Source organism: Xiphophorus couchianus, chromosome 9, assembly GCF_001444195.1.
Source record: "Xiphophorus couchianus chromosome 9, X_couchianus-1.0, whole genome shotgun sequence".
NCBI lineage: Eukaryota > Metazoa > Chordata > Actinopteri > Cyprinodontiformes > Poeciliidae > Xiphophorus > Xiphophorus couchianus.
In genome coordinates this window covers 20,254,638-20,277,736 of record NC_040236.1, presented here as the reverse complement: position 1 = coordinate 20,277,736, position 23,099 = coordinate 20,254,638, and the positions used below count along the sequence as shown (strand labels likewise).

Here is a 23,099-nt window from a genome sequence, read left to right as displayed (position 1 = left end):
AAAAAAAAAAAGGTCAACTCGGTTGCCGATGACAACCCGGTTCGGGTGTGTGTGTGTGTGTGTGTGTTTCAGAAGTGATTGCCTCATCTGTAGGGATCAGTCGCCCCCTGCTGTTTTCACATTCTTCTACTTGTAACCACACGACGTTGCCATGCCAACCCGAGGGGGCATTTCTGAAGTCAAGCGGTAAATTTAGCAGCCACGTCGCGATCGTGGAAATCAAAACCAGGCGTCTGTAAGGTCGTTACCGTGGGACCCTGAAGCTGTCCTTATCGCGTCCTGAGCTGGAATCTCTCTTTGCGATCACGGCCACTTCCTTTGAAACCGTTTCCCGCTAATTAACCGCAATTACAATTCTGCCGCTTTTAATCACAGTTCCGTCGCAGTTGCGGCCTCGTCGCCACTTGGGGGCGACAGAAACGAGCCCGAAAGCGAGCCTGTGAGGCATCATCATCACCATGAGGAGGAGGCAATGTCAGCGTTTTGCTCTGATTTGTTGGCGGCTGTAGCCGATCTGAGGGCGGATTCAGTTTGAGGTTTTGTTCGCCATCAATTTCTAAGACCAACATTGATCTATCTGCTCTCCTCATGTGCAATAAAAGGTTACAGACGAGTCAAGGACCGTCTGCTGTCTGAACTTGGAGCTGGGAGATTTAAAACCAGGAGGGGATTGCTTTAAAGTCAAGGCTGGATCGCGTATTTATGCCAGGCTGGCGTCAGAACAGAACCTGTTGGACCTTGAAGGCCTTCTAGTGAATTTTTCGCTTCTTCTCCAAACCTCCCCGATGGTTATGCCAGGTTAATAAATACAAATTATGCATGGAAACCTTGAGTCTGTGCTTCCAGAAAGACAATAATATCTTTTACGTCCACTGTTAGAATATTATGGGAGGTTGGAGTGGCGTCAGTTAGTATCTATCTATCTATCTATCTATCTATCTATCTATCTATCTATCTATCTATCTATCTATCTATCTATCTATCTATCTATCTATCTATCTATCTATCTATCTATCTGTCTGTCTGTCTGTCTGTCTGTCTGTCTGTCTGTCTATATTCTGTATATATATATATATATATATATATATGTCCATTTAATATAGCAGAATTTTGCTATTTTATGTGTAAGAAAAGATATAATTCTAATATAATTGAAAAGTGATTTGTCATGTGTTGTATTTATCTAAATAAATTAAGATTTACTAATCTTTACAAACTAAAATGTTTAAATACAAAGGGGTAATTTTAAGTCTCAAAAAGGTCAAAAATATTTTAAAATATTTTCATGTCTTTGTTATAAAAAAGGCCAAATTTCACTTAGTTTGACTACATGTAACAAGATTTAGAGGAACTAAGTCAAATTGACCTAATTTATCCAAAACTCTTTAGCTTTGTGCTGAGTATAATTTAATAGATATTGAATTGATGGAATTTAACTTTTCTTAAATAAAATCTTGGTACAAATAAAAAGGATTTTAAAAAAAGTGAATCTCTTTTGGTAGAGACCATTTGATAGTACATCAGCCACAGAAAATAATAGAAGTTCATTCTCAAACCATTTCTGAAATTTTACATATCTGCTTTATAAGTCCATTAATCACTGTATTATTGTGATTGCTAGAAGTCTGACAAAGTACAGTGTATTATTTTAGTGACTAGATGTAACATAATTATGTTTCAATAATGTAAATCTGAGAATAAATATATTTTCATGATCCTGTTCCTCTCATTATGTATATAGTTCAGGCTCCCTGACAAAGACTTTATTCTTCTGATAGATTTGAGACTTTATTTGACACTAACAGGACTTTTAAAACTTACCAGTTCTGTGCTGGCATTTTGTGCTCAGTGAGATGTTTTCCTATCCGTTTTTCTACAGAGATCTCTTTGCAGGTTCCCAAAAAGCCAAGTGAGGGACACCGATTTAGCTACTGGACACTGGATGGAACAAGATGAGGGACAATAACGGAGGAGAACCTTTCGTGATTGCTTAGAGACCACAGAAGACGTAACACTGGACTTTATGTTCGCCTTCCAACAAGGAGAACGACCCTTAACCTGCGGCCAGAAACGAATCAGAAGGGTTCGATCAATCCACCCATCATGTGAAACAATGACTCAGTCAAAGTCCAGACAATTTAAAACCTTATACTATCCATCGAGTCTGAGTGAGAAACGGCTGTACAGAGTGCTACAAAAATACTTAGTGAAGCTGAACATTGAACTTTTGAAATACTTATTCACAAAAACTGCCCGAGCTCATAAACCCGTTTATGCTATTTCGTAATTATTCACTACTTTGTGTTAGCTTTTCACCTAGAAAAAAAAAAAAAGGAAATCTAATTATGCTTCAGGCTGTAACATAGCGCACTGGGGAAAAAGGGACTGTGATGCAATAATTATTCATTATGCAGCATATAACTGAAATGCACAAATGTTTTTGAAATGGAAAATTTACTGTTTTCTTTTTTTATTGGTGAAGAAAAACGCAAAAACAATTACGTCATAGTTATAGCAAGCATTTTCCTTCAAAAGAGTCGCCTCATCCGTCTGCAGTTACTGTAAAATGTAACTCCTGTAGGAAGGAAAAAAATTAAAGCAATAAAATACAAATGCAGATAGAAGAAGTTCACCTTTCCTTTTATTCATGTTTAATTGATAACGTGAGGGTGCTCATACATAATATTTATTTCATCTATAAAATATATTACCTTTCCTGAAAGCAAAACTAGATAAAAATCATCAGGTTTCATTTGATAAGAAGCAACTAATTTTTCAAGTGTCAATCAAGGCAGTCAACTGGATCAGCGAATAAATGCATTGCAAATTCAAAAATAAAATCCAAAAATAAAGAGAAAAACCACATTCTAATGAAGACATTTATCTTCTGGCCATAAAAGAAAAGAAAAAAAAAGCCACGACATTCGAGCGCTAGGCCCGCTTTCCAGCGACACACACGGCGACGATCGTTTACTTCTCTAAGGTAGCAAATACTGTTTTCAAAAAGACTGCGGGTTCCGACGCGGGAAATAAAGCGGGAGGCAGAGGGAGCGCTTCAACAGAAACCAAGGCGATGCTTCGCCTTGGTCGTCTTCCCTCCTAGGCCCTGCGCTCTTCGCCCTCCGCTGCTGTCATGGCAACCCTGGGATTGTCAGCCGTCACACCAGCTCGCTGTGACCGGGTGCGGCGTTGAAGCTGTCTGCAAGGAACCAAAAAATAAATAAAAATATGATGCTGCGAAGGTGAGCTCAACTGGTACAAAGATACAAAAACGTAAGTAACTTTGACACACACTCCTACTCCGTTAGACACACACACACGCACACACACACGCACGCACACAGATAAAAACAGAGAGACATGTACCAGACAAGTCCAGAGACTTGTTTCTGTTTTGTGGTAGTCTAGGTTTTTTCACGGGGGGTTTGCGATTTGGGGGCTTCTCAATGTTATTGGGGCTTTCTCTTTCAGAGCCTGAGATCGGTGAGGGACAGGAGACAAGTCAACAGTTAGAGAAACACACTTTACGCAAACAGCAACAACACACTGAGACATGCACCACCTCATCTCCAAAAAGGGCTGGCTGCTTTTAGGTTCCCCGAGAACGAAAAGGAGCAAAGAAAAGGCCCTTCAAACTGCATTAGGATACAAGAGGCGGTTCAGGGAGGCTTTCAGGTGAGCGTCGTCACCACACCTGCATTCAAATGTAACTTTAGTTGTAAAAAACATAAATACGGTTGCTTTCTTTCTATGGGTTTTAGCTTGCTTAAAAAGTTCACAGACAAATGGAAACGGTCTTCTAATTTACAAAATGGGGTATTGGTGTAATGTTCTACAGACGCAAACAAACAAAAAAAACCTCAGCAAACTTTTTTTTTTTTTACATGAGGAAAACTTAAACGTCAGATTTTTGGAGGTGAGGGACGATCACAGCTCTGTTACGCTTAGTGAATAAAACCAGAAAACGACGTCGTACCTGCATCACAGGACATTGCCTTTCTGTTCCTCTGCGGCTTTGCAGGAGCCTGAGGTCTCAGTCCTTCGTCGCCTGAGCAACACATTCAAACAGCTGCAGTCAAAGCGCCGTCCTCCTTATGCGCGTCTTCACACACAGGAGACCTCGCTCACGCTCACACAATTGTCGACATTTTCTGCTTTTTTTTTTGCAGTGCAGGGAATGATTTAAAGTTAAAGTATTTCAGCCCGATTGCATTTTGAGTTACTCTTCCTGCATCGTGTTGTGAAGAAAACCTCAGTTTGTCAGATTGCTCGTTGTAAGACCTGCTAATCTCTTTGTGTGGATACATTCAGACTGAATCCTGGCGTCTCCCTGCTAATCAGGATTTGTGGTGCGGGGTACCTTGACTCGCCGCTCTGTCTGGGAGCCCGTGGATCGGCTTGATGGCGGGAGGCGGCACCGGAGGAGGAGGCAAGCTCCTTTCATTCGCCGATTCTTTAGAAAAGGTCACGTAGGAGGAGGTCTTTGGCTGAGAGGCACAATTCAACAATGGCAACGAGAAAATCCGTTAGCCTCCGGGAAAAACTGCCGTTTTAAAATCTAAACCTTGAATTGTGCTCTTGGTTGGAGCTCATTAACCATGAATCACATTATTCACTTCTTTTTTGCCAACATCACATGACCTCAGAGTGTGATTAGCGGATATTCACCACAAAGTACGATATCTTTCAGCAGGTCAAACATTTTGTTTTCGTCACCTTTTCGGGAATGGGAGGAGGCTGACCCTCGGAATCTCGTCTTCTCTCTCTCCTCTCCGTCTTCCCAGCATCCCTCTCTTCATCGCCTTCCTCCTCTGCGCCAAACGATGAGAAGAGAAATTTGCTGTCATCGAAGCCAAACTCAAATTTGCTTTATGATCGCATCAACCGGGATAAATGATTTAAAAAACATTACAAAACGTCTGGTTTGTGACATCCAAGCTTAATGAGTGATTAACGTACAATAAGTTAGCAATAAACTGGAATAAAACAAAATGTATGATTTTTGAAACTGAAAAATAGATGATTTTTCTGTTCAGATTAGATTATCCACTGGTGACAATCTAGTTGAACGAGAACAGGAAGTTAAAATTTCAGAGGTTGTTTTGGATCATAAATTTAACTGGAAATCTCTTATAAAATACACAAAGGAGAAATCATGTAAATGTATTGGACTACTAAATTCAGCAAAAACAATGTGTCATAACTGTCAGCACTCCCAAGAATTATATTATTAAATTGCTGTTCCATATCTGACTTTTTGCATAGGCACAAATAAAACTATCACCGAACCTTTGCTTGTGACACTTTATATAAAATAATTTTATATAAATGAATGCCAGAGAACAGACTAATAAATTGTTTATTCTATCAAAAATCTAGAAACTAAGAGATTTGGTTCATTTATAAATGCTATTAGGTATGTTTAACTAGAAAGAGATTATTGACAATTAATTTACAAACATTCATGACTTCCTGATTTAACTCCTTGAAATTGGGCCTCTGTCTCTTTAAGAAACTCCTGCTCTTTCTGAAACTCCACCTTCAGGAAGTCATCACAACATGGCTCCTCCATTAACCCTTTAGCAACGTTTTCACCAGCGTTGCATTGAGAAGTGGCTTCTATAAAGATCTCAGCAGATGCTCACCAGGCGTTTTGCACAGCTGAATGGTTGCCATGGGAGATTAAATAATTTCTCAAACATGCATGAAAGAATGAAAGCAACACTCCAAGTATGTTTTTGATTTGGGATTATAACATAATGTAAAGCTCAAAAAAAGTGGATTTTATATAACACTGCCCCCTTAAATTGAGTGAATAAACTGATTGATTGATTGATTGATTGATTGATTGATTGTACCTGGCAGGGCGTCTGAACTCTCCCTCCTGTGTCTTGGCCGCAGTCGGGTCACGTTGGGTTTGCTGCTCTGCGGTGGGGGTTCTGGTTTCCGGCCTCCCCCTGTCTCTCCGCCGCTCCTCCACCCATCTGCTGGACCACCTCCGTCTCCCTGCGGGTCCTGGGGATGCCACTCTATGGCTGCTGCCTGTGCGCTGCTCTTCAACAGGTCGCCCCCCTCCTGTTTGGGCGACGGCGTCCTTTCCGACGGGTACGGAGGCAGCGGCCTTTGAGCCAAATGAAGCGGCTGGACTTGTCTGTCCTGCTTTCGCCCCGTCCACTGACTGTCCACCTGTAAGTCCACGGGTCTGCTCTCAGACCACGACCTTTCAATCTGCCTGCCGCCCATCCACTGCCTCTCTATCTTCCTGTCGATCTGGCGCTGGGTGTGCCTGTCGACGGTCCACTGCCTCTCCACGGGCCTGCTCTCGGCCCAGTACCTGTCGCTCTGTCTGTCGGACGTCCTCGGCTCTCCGGGGCTCCTCTCGTCAAAGCGCTGCCTCTCTGCCGGCGTCTCGCCCGGCCGGCTCTCGATCATCCAGTCCGCTTCCGCCTCCAGCACTTCTGTCCGCTGTTTGTCGTCCACCCAGTACTTATCCGTCTCCCCTGGCTGCTCGAACACGGCGTCCATTTCAGAGATCTGTCAAAACACAGGACGAAGAGGTGAGACAGACTGAGCGCGGTGAAAGCATAAGCAAACAGAGGAAGGGGTGCTCAGTACCTCTTGGGGAGAGTAGAAGGGGTGTTTTCCTCCTCCCATGCCTGGGTGAGGGATCCCCGGCGCTGGTGGCGGACTCAGGATAAGAGCGCCTTTTCCCTGTTGATCATTCATTTTCCCGTCGGCCCCGTTGCTGGGAGACTTGGCGGCTGGCCGCGGAGCTTGGAGGAGTGTGTATACATTCTCCATTGCTGTCCTAAAAGAGAGCGTGTACAAACTGATCGGACACCGGACATAAAACCCAAGCAGATGAAACTATGAAGCTTCGCAAAAGTGTTCACTTGTTCATTTTAGCAAGTTCTGTCCCAGGATAGCCCTGTTATTTAACTCATTATGTCCCATCAGCTCTGACCAGCTTCCCTGAACAGCATTCCCAGAACATGATGCTGCCACTACCATGCTGCACAGTGTAGAGCAGGGGTGTCCAAACTTTTTGCAAAGAGGGCCAGATTTGATAAAGTCAAGATGCCTGGGGGCCAATAGTTTGTTCGGACATTTTTTAACTACAAAAGTGTCATGCAAATAGACACTGTTATAAAACAATTTTCATTGTCACAATTATCTTTATTTTTCAAATGACAAAATAACCAAATATAAGCCACTCAGGCAACTCTAAAAGCAGAAATTCTGCTTTTCTTTCATATCTGGAGAGTCAGATAACATTGAACAAACTGTATGAAATACCTTAAATTTACATGAGTTTAAAAATATCTTTGCCTCAAGAACATTTTAAACAGGAGTTATAAGTAATGCAAAGTTGTCTGTTATTACTAAATCTTAAAACAAGTGAATTTTGCTCGTCATTTACTATATCTTTCAGAAAGTAATAGTTTGTATCACATCTACAGGTTCATAACATCAACAGTAATAACCAAATCTTACTCAAGAGTTTAATAAAATTAAGTGCATAAATGTTCGATTGGCTTTTCACTGCTGATAGTGACAGACGTTGCCGTTCAAAATACTCAGTTTCATGTCCTCAACTCTCAGTGCCACACTGTTACTGCCAGGCAAACATTTTTCTCAAATTCTTGCTTCTTCTCAGGGCAAAATGTTCTCCACCATTTTCATAACACAGTCTTTGATAAATGTACCTTCAGTAAAAGGTTTGCCATGTTTAGCTATTAACATTAACTTCGTAGCTTGCTTTGGTGGTATTTTCTTTTGACTCACAGGCCCGCGTGAAGAATCGCTGTTGTGATGCCAGTGCAACTTGGAGCTGCGTCAGTTTTTCAGCACGGTCACTTCCTGTTAGCTTGTTGTATGTGTTAGCATGTTTACTCTGGTAGTGTCCTTTTATGTCAAAATCCTTAAACAAGGCAACCGTCTCACAAATTAGACAAGCACAATTGGCTTGATTTTCAGTGAAGAAGTATTGTAATTCCCATCTCTCTTGAAAGCGGCGGCCTTCACTGTAAACTTGTTTTCTTTGCAGTGGCCATGGCAGAAATGAACGGAGAGGGGTTCGCTGCACGGAGGCAGACTGATAGTATTAAAGTGGTGCTGCCACCATTTGGTGAAAGGAGGAATTACAGTTTCAAGTTTTATGATTTATTTATTCTGTTTCACGGTGCAGGCGGGCCATAAATAATACATTATAAGACCAAAGCTGCGGGCCGTATGAAATCTGACCGCGGGCCGTGATTGGCCCCCGGGCCGGACTTTGGACATGCCTGGTGTAGAGTGTGTAAAAGGGGGAAGTACTGTATTATGTAAAATCAACTTTTTTGAGCTTTGTATCATGTTATAATGTTACTGCCACATCAAAAACATACCTGGAGTGTTGCTTTGATTCTTTCACGCAAGTTTGGGAAATCCTTGAATCTTCCATGGCAACCATTCAGGGCGCCACGGATCGGTCTCACAAAGCTCCGCCTATTTCAACACAGCTCCTCCAGACTAGTGGCAGCAGCAATTAACAAATCCCCGCTGATCTCATCGTAGGAACTACTACTCAGTCCTATGCTCCTAAGAATGTAAACGGCTTAATGGAGGAACGTTGTGGTGATGATGAGGAGGAGCAGGAGCTTCTTAAAGAAACAGAGGCCCAAATACAAGGCGTCAAATTGCAAAGTCAAATTTTGTTCATGTTTGACACACTCAGCATTTTTATAACAACTGAAAGTAACATAGTTACTTGATTGTGCTATAAAAGAGCACTGTGAGTCTTGAAAATATACAGTAATATGTAATAAAGTCCTCAATGTATGAATACTGATTAGGATACAAATAGCATAATCAAGAGGTATCATTATTCCTGGTAAAGATCTGAGTTTTACTGGCCTAATCTGCGTTTAAGGAGAAGTGAGGCCATTTCTAACTACTTAGTTGACTTTTGAATCCAAAACGGAGCCGCCAGCTGTCATCCGCACTTGTGCAAACACTGTGACATCAGCCTGCTGCTGCACTGGCAGCTCTCAGTGATTCCTTAAGTCAACACAGGAAACATGGAGATTCAGAGCGCCGTTTGTTGAGAATTTATCAGCTCAGAGCAGCGGATTTTCACAGAGAAAACCAAAAGGAGCTGACCACCAGAAGCTCTGAGCCTGTGGTTCTATAAAGTGCTTTGGAAAAAGTATTTATATCCCTTGTACCTCTCATGTAGTATTACAGCCACAAACTTTGGTCCATTTTATTGTTTTTTTTAGACATTTAAAAGCTCTTGTTGCTCTGATTCCTTTAAACAAAATCTGTTGCAACTTGTTGCCTTTAGAAGTTGCTTGATTAGTAAGGCCTTAGATGAATGGTGGATAACTAAGGGGCATAGTGGGATGCCATTCCTACTGGATAAAGTCTTTCCAAGAAATAATCTTAGAGTGTGTCTGGGGAAAATGTCTCACCCCGTGGGCGCCGTAGCAACCGTGTGACACCCATCTCCGTAGACCTCCACCTCTGACTCCGGCCCCTGATTGGACAGGGTCTGGCTGCGGTTCTTACGGAAGCCAAAGATGGCCAGCATGTTCCTCCTTTTCTTCCTCCTCAGAGAGTGTGCTTTATGCAGGGAGGAAAGCTGACTGAAAGTGGGGAGAAAGGCTGCATGTCACACACTCACACACACACACAGTCCAGTTCAACACAGTCGTCCTGTTGGTTCACACACGAGCCCCTTCTGTTAAGATGTCACCAAATTCATCACGGCCATCTGGGTCGCTTGTTTGTCTGCTCTGCTACTGCAGTAGCGGTGTTGCTAGGATACATGTCTTAAGGACACAACAATAATGGCTTTTTATATGGTTTTAAATATATGCATGTATAGATATGTATGTATATATATATACATTTTTTGAAGTAACAAAGTCACACATAAATCACAACCATATTTTTGTGAATTTAGTCCTTTTTTTGTGACATTACAAAAGACTTTATGAGACTGTCATAGCAAAACAGAGCGTCTTCAGTCAGAGGCTTCTTCTAATTTGCTGTAATACAGACTGCTACAGGAGATCTTTCCTGCCCACAGCCATCAGCATCTACTGTATAATAACACTTTGAAGAATCCTGAATTAGTATTGGCTACAACAACATTTAATTTCCCTTTGGGATTATTTTTGAATTTGAATAATAGTTGCGGATTCGAATGAGAAACAATTACTCAAATATTTTATAGAAGCCTTTAGAAAAAGATAAATACTAAAAAACTAAAAAAAAAAGAAAAAAAAAAGAAGAAATTGTTTCTGATTTAAATACCCCAGCTTGAAAACAAAACTTTCTACTGGAGCTCAAAGACGTTTTTTCTTTTTTCTTTTCTGAAATCTCATGTGAGCCGGAACATTTGAACAGACCACAACCGATTTTCACTCATTTATTTCAAACTGGTAACCTGAAATATCTCATAGGACAAGACAATTGAAGCCAACCTCATCAGCAAAGTAGCACATGGGTCGCTAGGCTACCTTTGCAGCTGATTATCAATCAAGCTATCCAGGCTGGGGGAGTTAAGTTGCCAGGTGACACCAACGCTCTGTAACATCGCATTGTTTACCCTGAGCCGCCCAACAAACCGCGAAAACTGTATTTTATTTTACACAAAGCACAAACTCAAAGGAGAAATCATGCAAGGTTACCTTTCCTATTCAGGTCTGTCTACTGTATCTGGCCTTTTATTGAACAAATACAGCAGGACGTTTTGGTCTCTACACGATCGCACTGCTACAAATCTGCTCTGCTTTTTATTTCTCTGGCCCTGTGCACAAGTGTGTTGCACAGTTACTGCCTGTGATTTTAAAAGATTATTATTCGTAAAGTTCCTTTAAATGCTCGTGGCTTCACGTTCCTTTAATGGTAAGCAACTGAAGGTTCTGGAGTAAGCACAGAATTTCCTGATGAGTGGGTCAACGCCATTTCGTTTTGTTTGCAATAAAAAACAAAAGTTAGCAGGTTGGAAAGTCAGCATGGAACCTGAACAAGCTCAGTTCCTCAATGCTTTAGCGGGGTACGTATTTTTGGAATAGCACATTTGAGAGGATAGATTGGTTGGTTTTTCCTTAGAGAAATATCCACTATTTCTTCTATTATTTTTTATATCATTGAATTATTTTACTGTTTGTTTTAAAAATTATTTTTCTACTTTCTCAGCCAGCTTTACTTATTGTTACATAACATCCAATCTAATGGACTCCACATGTAATTCCAAAGTGCTCATTCATTTTTAATGTGTTGCGAGACATCGAAAATGGGCGACTGCAGCAAAAGTGGAAATAAAATCTACACAGCAGTAGTGAAAAAACCGTGTGAAAAACCGAATGTGCAGGCTAAGCTTGTAAAGTCTGTGGCTATTTTGTTAGCGGAGGTTCACGGCGGGAGGTGAAATGCTGGAGGTGGAGAACATCAAAGCGTCCCTCACCTGTCAGGTAAAACTCGTTTTGTATAAAAATCTGGGAGTCCGTCATCCAGAGGGCTTATTCCTCCATTTTCACTGCAGTGCTGGGCACAGACACACACAAACACTCCCCTCAGAGAGGCTCGTTCTGCGGGGTTCATTTGTAAAAGTTATGTACGCAATAAAACAGACGGAGTACACTGCATGCACTGAGATGACATAGTCCAATTGAAAGCTTATATTTGACAAAGACAGAAGTTGAAAGACGAAATACCGGGAAACATTAGTTAAATCTAGAGCTTGGAAAGAAAAGTAAAAAAAAACCTGAAAATTTAATGGCGATGAAAAGATTTGTCCCTACTGTTTCCGCGGTGATGTGTCCTCCCCTGTGCCTCCGGGGAGGCCTCGGCCGAACGCGCGTCACGTGGCGCAGCGGCAGACCCTGCGTGGGCAGCTCCGACAGGCCTTCCCAGGACGCCGAGTGGGACAGCGGCGAGGAGTACGACGGCCCAGAGGGAGGCGGAGAGGAGCTGGAGTCGTCACACAAGCCTGTTGGTGGCGACACGGAAGGGCAGGAGATGCAACGAGGAGATGTTCGGGCCCGAAGTCAAAGACGCGACGCACGCTGAGCTCAATGGGAGGGAGGAGAAGAAAAGAAAAAGGTGTAAGAGGATGAGTACTCACTCAGCCTGGTGGAGACGGGTCGTATTCTCCTCGTTCTGGAGCTGCGCTTCTTAATGGCAATCGTGTCCTGGGAGGATGAAAAGCAGACAGAAAGAGAAGGGCAAAGATCATGTCATCCTCTGGGCGAACAAAGCAAGGGACCGGATAAAGCCTTCTTGAGAGAGAACACGCAAGAATGATTCGGATATAAAAAGCAAACGAACAAACAGCTGGATCAATGAATAATCCACTCCTGATGTACTGGAGGAAGGGTAAAAAAAAAAAAAAAGACCTCTAAGCAAGTCTGAAGACTTGCGAGATCTAAAATGTGTTAAAAAAGTTATGGTGGTGTGAACAAGGAGGTTTCTGACACCATGAGAGCCTCCAGAGCCACATAAAGACAGTTACAAAGTCGGCCTTCTATCACCTGAAGAACATCTCCAGGATTAAAGGACTTATGTCTCAGCCAGATCTAGAGAAACTCATCCATGCGTTCATCTTCAGTCAACAGCGTCTTCACAGGTCTGTCCAACAAATCAATCAAACAGCTGCAGCTGATCCAGAATGCTGCTGCTCGCGTTCTCACTAAAACCAGGAAGATAGAGCACATAACACCAGTTTTAAAGTCCCTCCACTGGCTCCCTGTAGCTCAAAGAATAGACTTTAAAATACTGTTGTTAGTTTATAAATCACTGAACAGCTTAGCACCACAATACATTAAAGATCTGCTGCTGTTGTATCAACCTTCCAGACCTCTCAGGTCTTCTGGTTCTGCTCTGCATCCCCAGAACCAGAACCAAACGAGGAGAAGCAGCTTTCAGCATCTATGCACCACAAATTTGGAACAAACTTCCACAAAACTGTAAAACAGCTGAAACACTGACTTCCTTTAAAACTCGACTAAAAACCCACCTGTTTAGGATTGTATTTGAAACGTAATCAATTACAAATTTATTGATGGAACTTGACTTAATGTCGTGTTTTGATTATTGATTCGATCTTGCATTGTGTTTCTGTGTTGATGTGATGTAAAGCACTTTGAAATGCCTTGCTGCTGAAATGTGCTAGACAAATAAAATTTGATTGATTGATTGATGAGCATGTCAGCTGTGAGAGCAAAGTGCAGAAACCCAAAAGGTCCAAAAATAAACAGCATATTTTAATTGACATTTTATTGACCTCCTTTACATGACAATCTGTTCAGAATAATTTCAAAGAACAATTTGGTACAATGTGTTTTCGAATGCTTTACATCCCATCCCACTATCACACACCATTTGCTAACTGTCTCTCAATAGCATAAAAAGACAGATTTTAGTAAATATTATTGTATTTCAATAATATTGAACATACATCAGGCCTACATGCACACACAAACTTATTTTATTAATTGTCGCAACAATGACCCTGTAATAACGTAGTCGTTGACTTATCTTATGCTACACTATGCAGATGCTGCGCCTGCAGATTGACTTACCTCAGCATGCTGAGTGCTCGGAAAAAGGCTCCATCTGACCCACTTTGATCTACTTTCTGATTAGTTCAGCTAATAATTGTGCATAAGGCACCGAAGTTTTCAAGCTTTCAACTTCAATAGGTGCGGAAAAATGAGTGAAACACAGGTTAGAGACATGACAGATCTGGCTGTTTCCCCCAAAATGTGGCTAATTCCTTAATGTTTACACACTTTTAGCAAACCTCTCCAGACACGACAACACACACGGCTCACAGCATGGCTGAAGCTTTTCCCCATGAGATGCTTGGAATGGAAGTGTTTACGGTTAGAGCAAATAAAATACTTTAAATTCCTGACAGGTTTAGGAGAGACACTGAGACGAGTGGTGCATGACCAGACTAAACGGAAACTGGAAAAAAAAAAAAAAAAAACCCTCCAGTTTGAAAGCCTCGTAGGTTTGAACTGCTGTCTTTTTAATGCAAACCCGCTCTCCTCGTGTGTCAGCAGACGCTTATGATTCGTTCTTTATCAGACTGAGGAGATGCTTCCTCCATTATAGCCATTCTGATTTGATTCAGATAGTATGAAACCGTTCTTCTTTAGAGATAAGTTTGAAAAGCAAGGCATTAAGGTAAAAATAATTTGATCTAAACTGTGAAAAAGAAAAGAGAGTAATTTCATTTTTTTTTTTTAAAGTTTACACTTAATATAATTGCAGACTTCTTTGCACCAGAAATGATCTCAGATTGTTTGCAAAGAGCTATTGCGGTAAATCAAAGTTTATAAATGCATGAGTGCATAAACAGCGGCCACGTGGCAATACAGCCAGCCTACAAGACGGTACAAGAATTACATAAATGTTGCTAATTCACAAAAACTTGCCTAAAAGTGGTTAAAGTACTCACCTTGTTATCTGGTAACTTAGACCTTTTCCACTGGAGAAAGTCAAGCTAGCACAGCCTAAAGAAGGTGCCCTGTGACTCAGACTGTGGTGACAAATATCACCGTTTTCTCCATATTGAGGTTGTTCAGTCTGCAATTCACTGACTGCTTAAGCTAACTCAACAGAGCTGCGATTCAATGGTAAACCAGCCACTAATGAATAAAACACAAACAGCAAAAAGCCAGGAGTTAATGTGAGAACCATAAACTATTTTCAAAGTCACAACTCTGGCTGCCTGGGCAGATTGACTTTGTGGGAACCAGTCTGAGTATGAACCAGAGAATTTTGCAAACAAGACGAAAGTATTTAGCTGCAGTGAAAACCATAGGCTTAGCACACAAGCGTTTAATATTTAGCCTGCTGTGTTTCATGTATGCACACAAGCCTGACTGTTTGATGTCAGCTGGGCGGGTTGTTAGAAATAACAGGCCTCTTAAATGCTATGCTTCAATCACTCCAATCAGTGCAAGCTCCTAAAGGCCAAGAAACAATCGAACTGACAACGCATCATCCATTCAAGTGTTGTAAAACTGTTTCCTGCGGAGGAGCCGAACCCTCTCAGCGTTTCTGACCTTTAGCTGCGGCGGTCCTGTCAGGAGAGTGGGAATAACAATTCAGATGACGAGAACTTCATTTCCGACAGCTCTGACAAGACCGAGGCACTGCTTTTAATTTCTGTCAGAAATGCAGTAAACAGGAACAATAATCTCATTTAATCGACATCTCAACCGAGGCGGGTATTGTGTAGGATGTCGGTAATTTCTGACTCTACAGCTGCAGAATAAAATAAAACAATAATTAGTAAGTAGTTGACTTTGTAAGAGCAAACTTAAGGAGGACAAAACCAGAAAAAGAGTTGCGTAAATCTCCCCTCCGCCCCCCCTGCAGGCTCTTACAGAGAATAATAAAACTCTTACTGTCTGCTGAATTAAAACCGATGGAGTCAGATTTGACAGAGACAAAACAACTGCTGGAGGCAGAAGGAGGGAAAAAATTATAGTTTTCCAATTTCCCAGACTTTACAAGAAAAATGTTACTTTTGCAGTACATGATTTTAGAGGTAAAAGCATAGCTCAGCAAAATCTTTTAAATCTCTCTGCGATTGACTGCTGGCAAGGAAAAAAAACCAAAACAAAAAAAACGTTTCCAGCAAAGATGGCTGCAGGCAAAACCTTCAAAAACAAGAATGGACTGCTGCTGTCAGGGGGTTAAGCTGTAGAAAGCAGACTCCACTTCACAGGTACCTACCGCTGTCGAGGTTTTATGCTGATTGTGCCATTTTTCTTCAATTCATTCAACATCCGTTGACAAAAATAACAAAAATAAGAGACGCTTCAGGAAATAGGCTGGCAACTGACAGGTTCCTGCTGTTTGTGATGACCGGTGACAAGGCTGAAGCTTTCATCAGGCCCGTAAAAAAGGGACACTCTTCAGTGTGGGAGTTGTCACAGACAGATTTTTGCTATTTACTGTATTAATTTCTAATAGAGCCGGCGAGCCAGAAACTTTTTGTTTTGGAAAACTGACCTTAAATCAGACGCCACTAAAAAGGAAGTGTAGGGTGTGGAATTAACTGAGGTGGCAAAACAAAGTTCGTTCTGGCAAGAATTAATGTGTTGAAGTCCTTAAAGCCCCTTTCTGTGATGCTATTTTAAAATGTCATGACTTCACTGTGGGACGGGGTTGTACATTTGACAACCAATCCTCTATGGAAGAAATTGGCGATTGGGCAGCTAGCATTATGTTGTATAACAAAGTTGACAAAACTTTGTTAGACAGTCACCACACTCTCTCACACAGTGTGACATTGCCTCTGCTCCTGCGTTGTATAATTAATGACTTCTCCTGGCAGGAATGCTAGCAGTAATACGTAGAATACTGTTTTTTTATCATTTAATTTAACAGTTCCTGAAAATAAATTGAAATTATCGACAATCGGCGGCAAGATTGATCGGCGCATTTCTGCCTGAGTTGCACAAAACGACCATCGTAAACAAAACATATAAGGCAAGAAACAACCGATGGTGGGTGAGGTAAGTATGACACATTTCCAGAAAAAATAAAAATGATAACACACACATACACACGCACGCGCAGCAACACACAATGTCCACACTCACTATGCTGGTGCTGAGCTCTTCATCTGTGATGTCCAGGGAGTCTCTGTGTCTGTTAAAACTCCACGCTGTCCCATCTTCACACGTCCCTTCCCAGCATTTTAGATGAGACACCTGCCGGGTCTGAGACACACGGCACTCTTAAACTCTTTTGTCACCCACTCGTACAATCAATCTGTGTCGCTTTCACACCCTTTCGCGGAGAGCAGGCCAGTGTTTACCAGAGTCTTGTGGGTGGCGTAGAGCTCCTGCAGGATTTGGTCCACGATGGAGTTGGTGAGATAGGAAACCACGGACAGCTTCACTTCTCTGAAGAAGATGGAGTATGAGGCAAGGCAGAGACAGATGAGAAGCGGTTAGTAAAGGTGAGAGCAAATCAATGCCCCCGCTTATCAGACTCACGACTGCTTTGCTGCTCTTACTCCAAAGCCCTGTGAATGTCCTGCGCCGCTCTTTCCATGAGGGCAGTGCGGATGGCGGAGCGAGGGATGGACACCCGCTCGGAGACGGACGAGAGCGGAGGGCTTAATCTCTCTGCCGCAGACGATGATAAAGGACAGAGCTCGCGGCAGAGTGACACCATGGAGTCGACGATCACCTGAAACGGACGGCGCCTGTCACGAACTCTGTCACCCGTCGGGGAGGGCAAGGCGAAAGAAAGCTCTCGGATCTACCTGCAGCTCCTTATCGGCGGCTTTGGCGAGTTCGCCGGCCAGGGAGTCCAATTTCTGCCGCACGGGCCCGTCCACAGACAGCACGTGGGCCAGCTCGCACAGCGACGGGTAGAGCTGGGGAGACATCAGGGGGAGAGGGTTAGTTCGAATTCAGACCAAACGCAACGTAGACCAACGCGTATAATCATCTCGTATCACTCACAGCTCGAGAGTTCCTGGCCTCTTTCAGGACTTGTTTGGCGGCTTGAATCTCCTCCAGCTCTCCGGCACCTCGCAACAAGCAAAGCTGCTGCTGGACGCGCACGCAGAGGCGCTCCATCACCTGCGAAACAAACAGGGCAGGCGAGGTGCCGGCGGCACAGACACTCATGAAACACTTGAAAAAAAACAACAACAACAACAAAAAAACATCCCTCACAGACGGGAGCTACCTGTTCGGCGGTGCTGGTGACCAAGCCCTGGTGCAGCCGCAGAGCCTGCCTCTGGGAGAAGCGCTGCGTCTGGTTGTTCCTGACCAGAGCGCGCTGGATCTGCAAGGCGACAAAACCAGGCGGAAAGGTGAAAGTTCAAAGTGAGGTTTTACAGACAATAGAAGAAGCTTGAGTGTAAGCTGACTTTTTCTATAAAAAGTCTCCTCTTATGTAGTGCTACTTTTGTCCATGGGAGTCGCGATAACTATGAGTTCCCCACTCATGTTTGAAAAACATTCATTAAGAAGCCCCCAATCTCACATCTATAATAAAATATTCTGCTGCTTCTATTCCTTTATGAAAAAAATCCTTACACTTTTGATAGGAGATTAGTAAGATGGCGTGTTGAGGCCATTGTAGATGGGACAGAAGGAAGATTAAATTTACGCAGAAAAACATTCATCTCAAAATTTTAGCGTCCCCCCCCCCCCCCCAAGCTAATTTCTGACTTTTCGCACTCAAAAATGTCCTTGTCTTTTCTAGAAAATTTTTGAGATTAATCTCAAAATTCTGACGTTTTTTTCTAGCAAAATTTCAACTTTCAGAGCTCAGAGATTTTCTTGTTCTTTTTCTAGAAAATTAATCTCAGAAATTAATTGAGATTAATCTCAATCTTAAAATCAATTTAGATGAAAATGTTCAACTTTCTTTTGCAAAAGTTGAACATTTTCAACTTTCGGAGCTCAGAGACTTTCTTGTTTTTTTCTAGATAATTTCTGAAATTTACTCCTTTCCCCCCCCACAGAGCAACCCCCCCCCCCTCCCCACGACTCCCCCAATCAGCTCCTTCAGACTAGCCAGCAGCATTTAGCAATCACCTGGTGGAACTGCACATATGAGCTACTGCTCAGTGCAACACTGGTAGAAACGTTGTTAAAAGGTTAATAGAGGAGTGATGTTGTGATGACTTCCTGGAGGCGGAGTTTTTAAAGAGACAGAGGCCCAATTTGAAGGTGTTAAAATACAAAGTCAGGTTTCATTTGAGTAACATTTGATATACTATAAAGCATTTTTATAACAACTGAAATTAACACAGCTACTTGATTGTGCTATAAAATGGTACTCTCTGCCTGGAAAACACATAATATGGTCACTCCCACTCTGTGGAAGTAGAGCTGTGGAAAGAGTTAACTCCATTCCCTACAGGTGACTGATCTAAAGATAGGTGGTGATTAATGTTTGGAAAGGATATTTGTGCTTCTATTTTGGCCCAATACACGACACCAATTTAAAGTAGAGGTGTGCTTCTTTGCGGAAGGGCACATGTCTACTTTTTTTTATTTTTTTTATCAACCATCAGTCAATAAATCATCCAGACAGTTATTGCAACCCCAACCTTAGTGAGGGCTTGCTCTGTCTTCTCCGGAGCGCTGCGGTACGCCTGGCTGATGTCACTTAGGGGCAGAGGCATGTACTGCAAGGTGAAATTACTAAAGAAAGGAGGGAGCACAGAAAGACAAAAAGGTCACGTTATTAAAGCAGACACTACAGGACCGAGAAGAGAAATTTAAACTGGCTCAAAGGTTCCAGGGTTTGCAAAATATCACACCCCCAACACATTCCTGAGTAAAGCTTTGATCTGTGCAGCCACGGCCTCGGTAGCCCCGAGGTGAGTCTGGACCATGTAAGATAGCAAGACGAAATAAGTAATAAACTGCTCATGTTGCAGTTTTCAGAGAGGCAAAACCAGAAAGAAAACAGGCAAAGTTTCCTATGAGGTATTCTTACATGGAGTCATAAGGCATAAGGCTCTTATTGATGACTGCAGCAAACATCTCCACAGAACAAGCAGGTTGTTACAGTTCTTACTGTTCCAGGGCTCGGGCCACGTCGAGAAATCCTGCAGCGGAGGTGTTGTTGCGATCCCATGTCACACTCCTGCAGGGCGAGTGTGTGAGTTGGAGAGAGATGGAAAAAAAACAAAACAAACCCTGTTACAAAAGTATGCACACCCTACACTTCTTCACATTTTGTCAAGTCAGAACCACAAAATTTATTGTATTTTGTCGTCATTTCACAGAGCAACACGGACGACCGGAAAAGTGTGGTATGCATTCATATTTACCCTCCTTTGTTCTAAAACCCCAAAATACAAGCATGTGAGAGTGACATGTGGTAGTGGCAGGATTATGCTGTGGGAAGGATTCCTGTCGACACAGACAGGGATGCTGGTCAGAGCTAATGCTGCACTCAGGCCCTGTCACAATAACACATTTTGCTAGACAATAAATTGTCCCAGAGCTTATTGCAAATAACAATAATAATGTTGTTTAGAGCCCATTTTCAAGTAATATAACAGTAATAATGAGATGATAACAGCAAGAACACGTTCTTAAAGATAAACAAACTTTAAATTCATAATGAACATTTAAACTCTGGACCTGAAAGACATTTTATATATCCAAAATAAAGAAAGAAAACAACAGAAACAGCAAATAAAATGAATGATGAAGTCATTATTGACAAAATTATCTTTAAAAAAAAAAATGGGATGGTTGAGACCAAAGCGCCAGACTGACGACTTTCATCATTCAGTTTTTGGTAAAAAAAAAAAAAAAAAGTAAGAAAAGAGAAAAACAATAAATCAAGCAAATTAAAATGATTGAGTTTCTTTTCATTTGTCATGCGATTAATTGATTTATTGTTTATTGTGACAGGCCTAATTGCACCTCTTTGCGTCAGTATATTACAAATATAATCTAATAAAATGTACTGAAGTTTGCGGTTGAAACACGGAAAAATGAAAAAATGGAAGTTTGAAGATTTTCCAAGGCTGTCTATATTGTAAACAATGTAAAACAAAAAAACCCCCCACATCATCAACCCTCCTCTCCATGTAGTTTCCTTCACCTGAGCGTCGTGTTGATCTGCAGGGCTTTGCTGAGCATCTTGGCCCCGATGTCGTCCATGTTGTTTCCGCTGAGGTCCACTTTTCTCAGGCAGGTGTTGCTGCCCAACGCGTTGACCAGCACGGTCCCCCGGGAGCGCAGGCGCGAGTCCACCAGGGACAGAGACTGCAGGGCCTGCAGGGGGCAGAAGAAGAAAGCACCAAATTAAAGTCAAGCAAAAATCAAGTGTGTGGGAAGGGAGAAAGGGAGAGGGGGGGAGCATTAAATATGAAGTTGAGAAACAAAAAGCTAAAAGGGAACAGTGGAAGATGGAGCCTTGAGGATAAAACGGGGTAGTAAAATTTTGTGCATACTGATGTGACATCTTGCCAACACGACTATGCGCGCTGCATGCATGAATTATTTACAATATGTGTGAGTAGTGAAGTAGAAACTGTGTCCGCAACGCTAACCGAGGGGTAGCAATAATTCATCGCAGTGACATATCTACAGCGAAACATCATAAAACAATGACGCGACCCCAAAAGCTGATATGCCGCAGAAAGAAAGCGACGCTTTCACTGAATACATCTTTTAATAATGAAGGTAAGTGATCTGAGCTTTACGTCAGACGCGGTCAAAATAACTGAGGACGGCGTATATGTTTTTCGACTGTCGCTAAATTCAGAGCGATCACTCACGCATTCCTCCTCCTGCATGAGTGAAACCAGCTTCTGCAAGACTTCGTCCAGAACCCTGAAACCGTGGAGACAGACACACAAAACGTGGCTGGTGCGAGTTATTTTGGCGGCTGCCGCCTCCAAAAAAAAAAAAACAAAAAGAAGAAAAAGTTACTGATGTGTTTATTCAAGCTGGCACACGCAGCCCATGCAGTCACACACACACACACACACACACACACACACACACACACACACACACACACACACACACACACACACACCCACACACACCCACACATATAAATAATTGCAGTAGAGCGTGACGTGGAACGCTGGTAGCACCTGTTTTTGATGTTGAAGTTCTTGCCCAGATGAAGGTGTTTTAGGGAAGGGTGTCTCGAAAGGGCAGGCAGCACTGTGAGCAAGTCTGCATCGAGACCTGTCAACGCACACACACATGCGGGGCTCAGCGTGGCATGATCCATTAGCAGGGACGCTGGGTCTTCTCCTACAACGGTTTCAGAAAAAGTCAAGGTCGCAGCAGGACGCGCACCGTACCGTTGTCGGAGATGTCCAGCGTGGCGACAGAGAAGACCCGGGGGAAGAGCTCCTGGATTACGGCGGCTCCCGCAGACCTCAGCTGAGCGTGAGACAGAGGAGAGGACCAATACGGGTCAGACGTGAGTGAAAATAACTCAGGTTTATGTTTCTGGGAGGGCGGCTCTGTTAAAATCACACTTTCTAAAGTAACTGAAAGCGGTGGCCTGAGGAGGTTCTAACGAAGCTGCAAATAGAGTGTAGAAACAGTTTAAATCATATGTGTCGAACTCAAGGCCCGGGGGCCAAATGATGCCCGCCACAGCTTTTTATGAGGCCCCTCTTGACTCCAGAGGGAACCATAAATAGAGCCTTAAAAATCAAAGCAGTTTTGTACTTGTGTACTGCCAAATTGCATCAATAGGAAATTCGCTCGAAATCAAAAGACCCCCACATTTTTTCGCAAGTTTATTGCAAAAACACAAACAATTTTTGACCAGAAACTTTCACAAATTTCAACATTGGGTTTAAGTGATGCTAACTCCCACCTGCAGGTGGCAGTGAGTCTCACTTTGAACCTAGGATTGATGTAATGAGTAACAAAAAGTCTCATTTACAATCACATATAAGCACAAACATCTCAAAATTGGAAATATTTGATAAGGTATATTTGATATACCTTATAAAATATAATAATGTTGTTCAGAATAATAATGTTCTGTTGAACAATTAATGTTCAAAATGAACATGAATTGTCATTCTGAAGACAATTAATGTCCAGTATTATTAAAAGATGCTCAGTATCATTTAATTTTAAGACGACTCTATTAAATGCAGACAGCTATTTATTAATACTTGATCAGTTTGTCAATGGATTTGATCAATACGTTCTGGACCAACCGGCCCTGTGAGAACATTTATGATCTTGATGTGACCCAAGATGAAAATGAGTTTAAAACATTCAATTATCATCTTGTCTGAGTCACTATATGCTATTTATTAAGAGTGAAGCTGGCATCTTTAGTGAAAAAGATACATAAAGGGAAACCAAATATTACAGTAAAGCCATAGACTGAAAGAAAACATAGAAAAACTATAAAAGTTGTGGGAAAACGTTCCACACCTTTATGTTATCTATAGAAAGAAAAAACATTGTTTGTATTTCCTCTTTTTAACATTTGAGCAGATGGCAAAAACAGGTGGCCACATGTTCCACATATGCCGACGATCTAAGCCCCAGTGAGAATAGCATGTAAACATGTCACAAAAATGTGCTTCGGATGTGGAGACAATGTGA

The 23,099-nt window shown here is 42.2% G+C and overlaps 1 protein-coding gene across 3 annotated transcripts in view; it reads right to left on the bottom strand.

Moving 5' to 3' along the window:
- Positions 1 to 2,619: 2,619 nt before the first annotated feature.
- The window catches only part of LOC114151220 (capping protein, Arp2/3 and myosin-I linker protein 3-like), a 42,778-nt gene continuing 22,298 nt past the window's right edge, over positions 2,620 to 23,099 (bottom strand). For 2 of the 3 annotated variants that reach the window (XM_028028300.1, XM_028028302.1), the window contains 23 exons: positions 21,824 to 21,905; positions 21,608 to 21,704; positions 21,284 to 21,338; positions 20,605 to 20,777; positions 19,564 to 19,632; positions 19,091 to 19,184; positions 17,716 to 17,814; positions 17,487 to 17,606; positions 17,285 to 17,398; positions 17,033 to 17,208; positions 16,832 to 16,919; positions 16,614 to 16,733; positions 12,116 to 12,182; positions 11,793 to 11,980; positions 11,456 to 11,535; positions 9,453 to 9,626; positions 6,616 to 6,808; positions 5,859 to 6,534; positions 4,717 to 4,811; positions 4,361 to 4,487; positions 3,977 to 4,048; positions 3,367 to 3,474; positions 2,620 to 3,199 (listed from right to left, as the gene is read on the bottom strand). In XM_028028300.1, coding sequence (XP_027884101.1) covers positions 3,159 to 3,199; positions 3,367 to 3,474; positions 3,977 to 4,048; positions 4,361 to 4,487; positions 4,717 to 4,811; positions 5,859 to 6,534; positions 6,616 to 6,808; positions 9,453 to 9,626; positions 11,456 to 11,535; positions 11,793 to 11,980; positions 12,116 to 12,182; positions 16,614 to 16,733; positions 16,832 to 16,919; positions 17,033 to 17,208; positions 17,285 to 17,398; positions 17,487 to 17,606; positions 17,716 to 17,814; positions 19,091 to 19,184; positions 19,564 to 19,632; positions 20,605 to 20,777; positions 21,284 to 21,338; positions 21,608 to 21,704; positions 21,824 to 21,905 — 3,108 coding nt within the window. In that variant the 3' untranslated portion in view covers positions 2,620 to 3,158. The remainder of the gene's footprint in view (positions 3,200 to 3,366; positions 3,475 to 3,976; positions 4,049 to 4,360; positions 4,488 to 4,716; positions 4,812 to 5,858; positions 6,535 to 6,615; positions 6,809 to 9,452; positions 9,627 to 11,455; positions 11,536 to 11,792; positions 11,981 to 12,115; positions 12,183 to 16,613; positions 16,734 to 16,831; positions 16,920 to 17,032; positions 17,209 to 17,284; positions 17,399 to 17,486; positions 17,607 to 17,715; positions 17,815 to 19,090; positions 19,185 to 19,563; positions 19,633 to 20,604; positions 20,778 to 21,283; positions 21,339 to 21,607; positions 21,705 to 21,823; positions 21,906 to 23,099) is intronic. The other variant, XM_028028301.1, reaches the window with a different exon arrangement.